Source organism: Salvelinus sp. IW2-2015, linkage group LG19, assembly GCF_002910315.2.
Source record: "Salvelinus sp. IW2-2015 linkage group LG19, ASM291031v2, whole genome shotgun sequence".
NCBI classification, from domain to species: domain Eukaryota; kingdom Metazoa; phylum Chordata; class Actinopteri; order Salmoniformes; family Salmonidae; genus Salvelinus; species Salvelinus sp. IW2-2015.
This window is the reverse complement of record NC_036859.1, coordinates 17566595-17578911: the sequence shown is the minus strand read 5'-3', so window position 1 is coordinate 17578911 and position 12317 is coordinate 17566595. Positions and strand designations below refer to the sequence as shown.

Genomic DNA, 12317 nt, shown 5'->3' with positions numbered 1-12317 from the left:
CTCTCTTCCCCTCCCTCTCTGTCTCTCTCCCTCTCTTTCCCTCCCTCTCTGTCTCTCTCGATCGATAGATGTAGTAGTGCACAGACATGGTGGATGAAATATTTGAGACAATAAAAAAAAAAAAATGTGTCACAGAGTTATTCCATAAATGTAATATAATACAACCCAATCTTTCAATATATTCAGAATGTTAGAAACACCTTCCTAATATTGAGTTGCATCCCCTTTTGCCCTCAGAACAGCCTCAATTCGTCAGGGCATTGAAGGTGTTGAAAGCGTTCCACAGGGATGCTGGCCCATGTTGACTGCAATACTTCCCACAGTTGTGTCACGTTGGCTGGACGTCCTTTGGGTGGTGGACCATTCTTATACACACGGAAAACTGTTGAACGTTAAAAACCCAGCAGTGTTGCAGTTCTTGACACACTCAAACCAGTGCGTCTGGCACCTACTACCATAACCCATTCAAAGGCACTTACATATTTTGTCTTGCCCATTCACCCTCTGAATGGCACATATACACAATCCTTGTCTCCATTGTCTCAAGGCTTAAAAATCCTTCTTTAACCTGTCTCCTCCCCTTCATCTACACTGATTGAAGTGGATTTAACAAGTGACATCAATAAGGGATCATAGCTTTCACCTGGATTCACCTGAGTTGACCTTTGTATTTTACTCTTAATTTTGCACTGTCTCTATGCACACTCACAGGGCCCTACAAACTACACACACTGATACTCCAACACATATACAAACACTCACTCTATCATTTGCTCTCACACATAATATGCATACATTTATACTGACTCTACACTCACATACAATCATCATATACGCTGCTGCTACTCTGTTTATCAATATATCCTGTGGCCTAGTCACCTTAACCCTACACAGATCTACCTCTATCGATACAGTATCCATGCACATTGTAAATATGGTATTGGAGCTGACCCTGTATATAGTATGCTTACTTACTTTTTTGTGTTGTTCTTATTTTTACATCTTGTGTGTTTTTGTTCTACCTTGTTATTTGTAGTATTACATTGTTACTGATTACTGTATTGTTGGGGTTATAGCTTACAAGAAAAGCATTTCACTGTACTTGTGCATGTGACATTAAAACTTGAAACTTGGTCAGTCATGGAAAGAGCAGGTGTTCCTAATGTTTTATACACTCAGTGTGCTGTATATCACAATCCAAAACAATACCAGACCACATGCAGAAACACACATCTCAGACTGCAGGAAATATGTGGTTTATTGGGAACAACATGATCCCAGCTAGCTTATTGTGAATACATACTTAGCAGTAAACAATAGTAACGCATTTTCTTTCACCTTTTAAGTGCCACAGGCTGAGGATTCTATTTACAACGCTACAACCATGGTGTCATGTCGCCTACAATCATTTAAACAGAATTACAGAAGGGAATATGAGAAACCATTACACATCTTTGAATTATGAACAAGTTAATGACTAATTATCTAAAGGTCTGGACAAGACTACAGTACTGAAAAAAATGTTTTTCTATTTTTCTATGTACATATCCATTGAGGGTTTATCATGAGTAGGGGGATTCACAACTAATGTTATTATAGAAAAATAATAGTGCCCATGGTTATGATGATATAATCTAGCAGGTAAAAAGCACAAGATGTGTTTTCTGCCACTACATACACTTGAGAAGGAATTCATAATTATGTTAACAATTACCATACATACATATCATTAAAGCACAGGTTACCATATATACAGTTGGGTGCATTCGGGTGCTACAGTATCTACTGAAACATTATGAACAACACCAAGCAGGCTAATATTTACTGTGCCCCAAATGATATCCGGTTTCCTACATAGTACACTACTATTTACTGGAGCCCCACGGGCCCTAGTCAAAAGTAATGCACTATAAAGGGGGTAGGCTACCGTTTGGGACGCATACAATGTCTTTACAACAACCCTGCAAAATCTGACTCTGACACTCTTTCAAAGGAGTGAAAGTGAATTGGCATGTGTTTATCTCTTCATGCTACATCTTCACATCCTATTACCACAATGTTACTTACAGGTTCACTTTGGTTTACAGCTTTCTATAACGATACTGTATCTGTGTGGCAGTTTGAAGCTGTGAGTTAAGTTAAATCAGGACTATACAGTATAGCAGCGTTAAGCCAAAATTAACACGTCTTACACAGAAAGCCACTATTCAATGTTACGTTCGATATAATAGCAGCCCCAAATAGTGTATTGTTCCATTAATAAAACTAAAGATACAATTTCTCTAGACACTTGAGTGTCTCCATGATCTTAACTTGTTGTCCCATCTATGATTTAAATATCTGTGTTCTGGTACCTCTCAATAAATAAAAATCAAAAGTTGGTATGTGTAACATTTGTCCTATTCTGATATACAGTAAATATGGGTATACATAGTGAATATTAATTCTGGGAAAACTTCAGATTCATTTTTTTTTTTGCATTGATGTAAGAAGACATTAACGAAGAATGAGATCTTTTTGGATTTTTTGTTAAAACAAAAGTGACAGTCTACACATGACAGTCTACACATAATTTAGATGATTCAACAACATGCTCTTTACACTTATCTACATAAACGTACGTGTGTGTGTGTGTGCGTGTGCGTGTGTGTGTGTGTGTGTGTGTGTGTGTGTGTGTGTGTGTGTGTGTGTGTGTGTGTGTGTGTGTGTGTGCGTGTGCTTGTGTGTGTGAAAGAGAGAGCAAGAGAGTACATATTATGGATAGTAAGGGCTATATTCAATCCAGATCTCCAAAGTTCAGCGCGAAAGCCCAATTGAAATTTAAAGGTAATGTTCCCGCATTGGCGGAGACTGCATTCACGGTAAACGCTGTATATGTCGGCTCAATCAGAAATGACCTTTACGTTTCTGTCACGCCATCTGTAACGCTTCAGCGACACGGATTGAATAGAGCCCTAAGAATTTCCCGAGACGCTAGACAAACACATAAAACATTCTTGGAAATTATTGTTTCATCTGAAGCGATGTTGTGCTCTGTGCCAGCCGGTGCCAACCTCGCAAAGGGTGCTCAAATATCTCAGTTACCGGGTATACAATGGACACCACTTCACTCCAACACAGTATAGAGTCTCTGTGTCCAACAGGGATTTTTCTTGCTGTGAGAGTTTGATACGGTTCGAGATACTGTGAGAGGTGCACACTGGGATTTACTGTGTCTCCAACATGGTCGTCTTAAATGTGGAATCAACCATTAGCGTGGCCTGTGGGGAGGGCCTCTTTGTCCCCTAGCTAAGAGCCCAGCAACAGCAGCAGCTGGAGGACACATGTTCTAGGAGAATTGGCGGTTTGGTTCAGTCCACTAATAGCAATGGCTTGGCTTGGGTGAGGCCATGAGTTCTGGTCAGACATACTGTACAGGCAAGAGGGGGAGAGAGAAACCAAGAGAGATAGAGAGAAAGATAAAGAGTACTTCAACGAGAGGCAGTCAGAGACATCCAAAATGCTGACACAGTGAGTGAGTGACGTGAGGCCAAACTGATCCATGCCTTTCTGGGAGAGTCAGTTCTTCCTGCAGATGAGGCTGTAGAGGAGTGTCTAGCTTCTGGAGGGGGAGGCTCACTGTCACTGAACCTATGGAATGAATCCGCCTCTTATGTTTGTCCCCAAGCATTGTATGTTCCTAAAACTCCTTGTTCTCTTTCTCTGTACCCACATTGACTTTCTCTCTTCTCTTGCTCCCTCTTTTTATTTCTCACACGTTCTCTTTCTTTCTCTGTATTTAACTCTCTCCCTCTATCCCTCTATCCCTCTCTGATCTCGACTAAGCCAGAAACCCAGCTAGGTGGGATAATATTTTTCACTTTCTGTCAGTAACATCTGATTATTATTATCTGACCCTGCTGGTCATCTATGAACGTTTGAACATCTTGGCCATGTTCTGTTATAATCTCCACCCGGCACAGCCAAAAGAGGACTGGCCACCCCTCAGAGCCTGGTTCCTCTCTAGGTTTCCTCCTAGGTTCTGGCCTTTCTAGGGAGTTTTTCCTAGCCACTGTGCTTCTACATCTGCATTTCTTGCTGTTTGGGGTTTTAAGCTGGGTTTCTGTAAAGCACTTTGTGACATCGGCTGATGTAAAAAGTGCTTTATAAATACATTTGATTGATTGATTTGATTGATAAAACATGGGTTTGGGCTGCCAAAAGCTCTAACTAACCTGCTTTTCACTCTTTCAATGCCTCCCTCTATCCTCTCTTCAATGCCCCCCTCTATCCTCTCTTATTACATTTCATATGGGTCAAATGCAAAAAAGAGGCTCTATTGCACAGTCCAACAGCTCTCTCTCAGATCTCTGCAGAGCAAGCTGCATCTGTGGCACCTAGATGACGTTCTGATGAGACCTTGTATCTATACATGTATGTATAACGATGCTATGTGGTCAGAGTTGAGTGATGCTCCTGGTATATTGCACTGTAGAAGCGGTGGGTGGACAGACACACCGTTCTGGTTAGTGGCGAACTCCTTCCATTATACATTCAGAGCTGCTGTTGTGTGGAGGAAGTCCTTTGAAGGTGGGTTGAAGGGGGTACACCGAGTGCACACAGTTCAAAAAGGGGTCCTCGCCCTAACAACCAGGGTCGGGGCCATCACCTTGGTGCAAGCGGTTGAATCATCAATGTCCTTGCACTCCCATTAGTAAATCCTTCAAGGGAGGCCTCAGGTGCAGTATCTGCTTTCTTTTGCCACACCGACACATGCTACACAAATCTACACGAGCACACAAAGGTTTCATGCTACAACTAGTACTGAAGCAGGCCGAACAAAAACGACACATGCCAACCCGCCCCTCCTCTCCTCTCTTGTCAAGCCCTCAGTTGTCTCTCCAAACGTTCTGTGATTACAGTTAAACGGCGCGGCTTTCATTACATGTTTTCTTCTGTGTGGGCAGTGACTCTGTTTCCTGCTGTTGTTTGATTTGCGCCTTGGTTTTATGAAGTGAGGGTTAAGAAAGAGGGAGTTTTTTCGAGAACAGGGAGAGAAAGAGAGAGAGAGAGAGAGGCTTTGAAGACATGCATGTTGGGGATTCGGGATCATCTCGGAGGGGGCAGGGCGGCCTTTGAAAAGAGAAAGTAGCAAGAGAGGGAGGGAGGACAAAAAAAGAGGGCGAGAAAAGGAGAACTCCTTCACTTCTGTGTAAGGTATGCTCCGATGGTAAGGCTTGCGGCCCCCAGTGCAGCCAGGCCGAAGACGGTCTTGATGGACGGCCACGAACAGAACACGGAGTCCCTCTGTCTGTCATAGAGCTCAACAAAGGCCTCCTGAGAGAGATGAGAGAAGGAGAGGGAGAGAGAGAGAGAGAGAGAGAGAGAGAGAGAGAGAGAGAGAGAGAGAGAGAGAGAGAGAGAGAGAGAGAGAGAGAGAGAGAGAGAGAGAGAGAGAGAGAGAGAGAGAGAGAAGAGAGAGAGAGAGAGAGAGAGAGAGAGAGAGAGAGAAAAGAGAGAGACGAGAGAGAGAGAGAGAGAGGAGAGAGAGAGAGAGGAGAGAGAGAGAGGAGGAGAGAGAAGTTGATACAGCAAGTGTGTGTATGTGTGTGTCTGTGTGTCTGTGTGTGTGTGTGGTGTGTGTATATTCTTGTGTTTCAAAGCTAGCTGGGGTCTCCTTTGGAAGTGCCTGCATATCTAAACCCCCTTGGAGCCATCCAACTCCAGTGTTATTACATGCAGGAAGCCAGCCATTTCAAACCAGCTCCCCTCACACCCGTAACACCCCCTCGTGCTCACCCCTTCAAAAATCTGAGGGCCCCTATTAAACACACACACACGAATGAACGCACACACACACCTAGAGACTCATGGCACAACCCAAGACAAACACTCCCCATGAAAAACATACACTGCGTCCTATTGATGTCTTGATGCAAGCTACAGTATACTGTACATGGTCATTCATTAATGGGAAAACACTGCATAACAGCTGTGATGCTCCATAGATGCTGCATGGTCCTACAACAGTCTGTTACTGGTGCAACTGCTTCTTCATAATCTCAATGAATACAGCCTGTTATAAAGATCCCATTTGTCTGTATCGTTACAGTAGGATATTCACCCTGGCTTAATGTATTTATGGCCATGTGCTGTATGAGGAATCAAGACGTCCATTTAGACCTTCAGGCCTTGACAGTGAGAACAGCTAGATGGGAAGTTAGAGTATTGAGATTCCCCTTGAAGACCCCATAAATGGTTGGTTTTGATTAACCTGTATCAAACTGGTCAACCAAGAAGGAGTGCACCATTGTATATAGGAGGGGTCTGAGGGTTGGGGGGTCAGGACACATGGTATTGTAGTGTTTCCTCAGAGCTGAAGGGGGACATGTTGTTTATGCCCCTGCCCCTAATAGTAAATCCCCTAAACCTAGACCGGTAATACATTGTCATTACAGCAGTAGCACTAACCCTAAACCTAGACCGAGTAATACATTGTCATTTACAGCAGTAGCACTAACCCTAAACCTAGCCGGTAATACATTGTCATTACAGCAGTAGACTAACCCTACCTAGACCGGTAATACATTGTCATTACAGCAGTAGCACTAACCCTAAACCTAGACCGGTAATACATTGTCATTACAGCAGTAGCACTAACCCTAAACCTAGACTGCCTTAACATTGATAATCATATAAACAATTCATTTGAGATACAATGGATTATAGGTACAAAACACACACCCATCACCTCAATAGTGGAGCACTACTGTAGTATGGCTGGTAACCTGATTATGGGTGAATTCAATTGTTAAGTTCGATTCAATTCAATTCTACATTATTAGTCCCCTGAGGGCCAAATTCTTTTCAGTCTTTCTTGATTAGATCAAGGCTACATTTACCTACAGAAAGTATGTTATTTACTATTTGTAGAGCAAGACAACTATATTTGTTTCAAAATTGCCCTTGATCAAATAGAAAGATAAACTGGGCCATCTTCAATGAATAGTGTCACACTGTTAGGGAGTGTAAGATAATATTTCCAGCAAACCAAGCCTCACAGGATGACTAAAAAAGGCAATCTATTTCAAATGGCTACGGAAGACAAAAGTATTTCCTGCCTCCCTCTTCTCTCCCCCTTTCCTTCCTGTAGCATTCCTAAGGCCAGGGGCCATTGAGAGTCAGGATCAGATCAGCAGTTTTTTCACTTTAGGTGCTCTGTTATCAAAACACACAACCATTCCTAGTCAGATACTATTCACTAAATCAACAGACATTTCTCCTACACAACCATTCCTAGTCAGATACTATTCACTAAATCAACAGACATTTCTCCTATTGTTGTCATTATTAGCATTTTCTTTGTTGTTGCTGAAATTAGCACAAAATAAAAAAGGAGCTAATTGAAAAGGCATGTCGGTCATTCTCTGTCTCCTTAAATGCCCCTCTCCCCCCTCATTGATCAAATCAAAGTTTATTTGTCACGTGCGCCGAACACAACAGTGAAATGCTTACTTACAGGCTAACCAACAGCACAATTTTTAAGTAAAAAAAATGGTATTAGGTGAACAATAGATAAGTAAAGAAATAAAAACAACAGTAAAAAGACAGACAAATAACAGCTAGCGAGGCTATATACAGTAGCGAGGCTATATACAGTAGCGAGGCTATATACAGTAGCGAGGCTATAACAGTAGCGAGGCTATATACAGTAGCGAGGCTATATACAGGCACCGGTCAGTCGGGCTGATTGAGGTAGTATGTACATGTAGGTATGGTTAAAGGGACTATGCATGTATGATAAACAGAGAGTAGCAGTAGCGTAAAAGATGGGTTGGCAGGTGGCGGGACACAATGCAGATAGTCCGGGTAGCCAGTGTGCAGGGGCACCGGTTAGTAGGGCTAATTGAGGTAGTATGTACATGAATGTATAGCTAAAGTGACTATGCAAAAATGATAAACAGAGAATAGCAGCTGTGTAAAAGAGGGGTTGGGGGGGCACACAATGCAAATAGTCCGGGTAGCCATTTGATTACCTGTTCATGAGTCTTATGGCTTGGGGGTAAAAACTGTTGAGAAGCCTTTTGGTCCTAGACTTGGCACTCCAGTACCACTTGCCATGCGGTAATAGAGAGAACAGTCTATGACTGGTGTGGCTGGGGTCTTTGACAATTTTTAGGGCCTTCCTCTGACACTGCCTGGTGTAGAGGTCCTGTATGGCAGGCTGCTTAGCCCCAGTGATGTACTGGGCCATATACACTAAACTCTGTAGTGCCTTGCGGTTGGAGGCCGAGCAGTTGCCGTACTAGGTAGTGATGCAACCAGTCAGGATCCTCTCGATGTTGCAGCTGTAGAACCTTTTGAGGATCTGAGGACCCATGCCAAATCTTTTTAGTTTCCTGAGGGGGAATATGCTTTGTCGTGCCCTCTTCACGACTGTCTTGGTGTGTTTGGACCATTCTAGTTTGTTGGTGATGTGGACACCAAGGACCTTGAAGCTCTCAACCTGCTCCACTACAGCCCCGTAGATGAGCATGGGGGTGTGCTCAGTCGTCCTTTTCCTGTAGTCCACGATCAGAGACCTGGCACCACCCGGCCAGGTCTCTGACCTCCTCCCTATAGGCTGTCTRGTCGTTGTCAGTTATCAGGCCTACCACTGTTGTGTCATCAGCAAACTTAATGATGGTGTTGGAGTCGTGCCTGGCAATGCAGTCATGAGTGAACAGGGAGTACAGGAGGGGACTAAGCATGCAACTCTGAGGGGCTCCAGTGTTGAGGATCAGTGTGGCAGATGTGTTGCTACCTAACCTCCACACCTGGGGACGGCCCGTCAGGAAGTCCAGGGTCCAGTTGCAGAGGGAGGTGTTTAGTCCCAGGGTCCTTAGCTTAGTGATGAGCTTTGAGGGCACTATGGTGTTGAACGCTGAGCTGTAGTCAATGAATAGCATTCTCACGTAGGTGTTCCTTTTGTCCAAGTGGGATAGGGCAGTGTGGAGTGCAATAGAGATTGCATCATCTGTGGATCTGTTTGGACGGTATGCAAATTGGACTGGGTCTAGGGTTCTGGGATAATGGTGTTGATGTTAGCCATTACCAGCCTTTCAAAGCATTTCATGGCTACAGACGTGAGTGCTATGGGTCTGTAGCCATTTAGACAGGTTGCTTTAGTGTTCTTGGGCACAGGGACTGTGGTGGTCTGCTTGAAACGTGTTGGTATTACAGACTCAATCAGGGACATGTTGAAAATGTCAGTGAAGACACCTGCCAGTTAGTCTGCACATGCCTGGTAATCCGTCTGGCCCCGCAGCATTGTGAATGTTGACCTGTGTAAAGGTCTTACTTACGTCGGCTATGGAGAGCGTGATCACACAGTCGTCCGGAACAGCTGATGCTCTCATGCATGCCTCAGTGTTGCTTGCCTCGAAGCGAGCACAGAAGTGATTTAGCTCGTCTGGTAGGCTCGTGTCACTGGGCAGCTCGCGACTGTGCTTCCCTTTGTAGTCCGTAATAGTTTGCAAGCCCTGCCACATAAGACGAGCGTCGGAGCCGGTGTAGTACGATTCAATCTTAGCCCTGTATTGTCGCTTTGCCTGATTGATGGTTCGTCGGACGGCATAGCAGGATTTTTAATACGTTTCTGGGTTAGAGTCCCGCACCTTGAAAGTGGCAGCTCTACAATTTAGCTCAGTGCGAATGTTGCCTGTAATCCATGATTTCTTGTTGGGGTATGTACGTACAGTCACTGTGGTGGACGACGTCATTGATGCACTTATTGATAAAGCCAATGACTGATGTGGTGTACTCCTCAATGCCATCGGAAGAATCCCGGAACATATTAAAGTCTGTTATAGCAAAACAGTCCTGTAGTTAAGCATCTGCTTCATCTGACCACTTTTTTATAGACCGAGTCACTGGTGCTTCCTGCTTTAATTTTTGCTTGTAAGCAGGAATCAGGAGGATAGAGTTGTGGTCAGATTTACCAAATGGAGGGCGAGGGAGAGCTTTGTACGCATNGCAGGAATCAGGAGGATAGAGTTGTGGTCAGATTTACCAAATGGAGGGCGAGGGAGAGCTTTGTACGCATCTCTGTGTGTGGAGTACAGGTGATCTAGAATTGTTTTCCCTCTGGTTGCACATTTAACATGTTGATAGAAATTAGGTAGAACTGATTTAAGTTTCCCTGCATTAAAGTCTCCGGCCACTAGGAGCGCCACCTCTGGGTGAGCGGTTTCCTGTTTGCCTATTTTCTTATACAGCTGACTGAGTGCAGTCTTAGTGCCAGCAACCGTCTGTGGTAGTAAATAAACAGACACAAAAAGTATGAAAACTCTCTTGGCTAATAGTGTGGTCTGCAGTTTATCATAAGATACTCTACTTCAGGCGAGCAAAATCTAGAGACTTCCTATGATTTCGTGCACCAGCTGTTGTTTACAAATATGCAGAGACCAGCGCCCGTAAAACTGCTTCCATTTTATACCCATCCAGCCACCAACACACACCCTTCCATCCTTCTCAGCACAGGTATTATTTAGTGTGCGGGTGCCTCAGTCAGACCACCTACTGTGAGGAATGTAGTACAGCTCCTCTGCTAAAAACATCGGCTGCCTGTTGCCCTTCTTTTCCCACCTACCCACCACAGGAAAAACTGTTTGCTGCGACAACACAGACTGGTTGCCACCGGTTGCCACTACTAGCCGTTGCATGATACCTTCCTGACCATGGCATGATAATATTATGGATAGCTAGACAAAATTGCAAAAACGAAATGTGCATCTATAGCAGCAATAAATTATATAACATGTCGGGTTCCGAACAATGGATAATTCAAATGCAACAACTGACTAGACATTCCATTTAGAAAACCCCAGAATGGTACTTTGTGTAATAACCTGAGACAGGGAGCACCAGGGGTTGATGGGTAATGGAGTTGATGGGTCAGTCAGGTGGACATCATGAGACCGTGGCGTGGTACATCATGCTCTAATTCTCTAGGTCAGCTCCCAGACACCAGTTAGTTTCTCACCATTACAGATAACATGTGACTACTGTTGAAAAACAACAACTAGAGGTCAGTTTCTCTCTCTCTCTCTCGCTCTCTCTCTCTCTCTCTCTCTCTCTCTCTCTCTCTCTCTCTCTCTCTCTCTCTCTCTCTCTCTCTCTCTCTCTCTGTCCTTTTGCCAAATGCAAGGTCAGAGGAGACAGGGAAAGGGCCTTTAGCTTACACTCAGATTGTGAAATATCATTCTGCTATCCATGCAAGAACAAAAACAAGACAAATAGTTTGCCCTTCACCAAGACCATCTGCTAGCTTAAGGAGGTGAGTGACTGGGGAATCAGTCCAACGTTACATACAGTCTTTCAGCGCTGAAGTTCACCTAGAGTGCTTTGTTGATCAACACACACGGGTGCCAAGAATCAAACAAAAATCCAGGCAAACCTTCTATCAGGCCCAGTAAATCTTTTTTGCTTTATATTGATGACAACATTCACATTGTCATGTAACAAATCCCTTGGAGACCCACAGCAGCACTCTCTGGGAAAAAGCAGAGAAACAAAATGAGGGGAAGAGAGGATCACTGGCTGCCACAAGCATTGGCGGCACCATGTAGCCACAGTGTCATGGTTACCTCTGTAGCTTGCCACATCTCCTGATGCTATAATATAAGCTTGACGACCTGAGATTGACTTTTCCCACCAGCAGGGCTGTCTTTTCTTGACCTCTGATTTGCTTTTCTCATGATACAGAGATGCAGCATTGTCTCTTAGAGAATGTCCCTCTAGACTGAGTTTAACTCTACTCTCCCCAAGAGGGGAACAGGAAATTCCGAAATTCCACTCCAGTCCTGGGTATCCTGGGCTTCTCCTGTTCGTTATTGTGAATGGATAATTTGCCTACACTTGCCTTGTGTGTGGGAGATAAGGAGTAGCCTTGTATGCTTGGCTGGCCTCTAGTCTCCACCCTCTCAGACAGTTGATTAAAACACCACCAGGCAGCAAGGCCTTTGCCAAAACAGATAAATTATTAGGCAAGTTATCTCTGTTGTTTGGCTCACTGGCTAATTATGGCCAGCTTGGGAGTTCTCCTCTCCTCATTACGACCACAGAAAAGGAGGGATGAGAGAAGGCGGGATAAGAGGAGGGATGAGAGGAGGAGGGATGAGAGGAGGAGGGATGAGAGGAGGAGGGATAAGAGGAGTGAGGAGGAGGGATGTGGGTTAAAGTTCAGACATTAATTAAAGTGCCTATATATTGTGGCTTCAGAGCAACAGCCGCTAAACCAAGCGTGTCCCAATGCTGTGGGTCTACACCACCACACCGTAAACATACTGTTTAGTACA

General features: G+C 44.2%; 1 protein-coding gene across 1 annotated transcript in view; it reads right to left on the bottom strand.

Annotated features, from left to right (window-relative positions):
* Window positions 1–1240: 1240 nt before the first annotated feature.
* Window positions 1241–12317, bottom strand: part of bcl2b (BCL2 apoptosis regulator b) — a 60294-nt gene continuing 49217 nt past the window's right edge. The window contains exon 2 of the mRNA XM_024010239.2: window positions 1241–5316. Coding sequence (XP_023866007.1) covers window positions 5182–5316 — 135 coding nt within the window. The 3' untranslated portion in view covers window positions 1241–5181. The remainder of the gene's footprint in view (window positions 5317–12317) is intronic.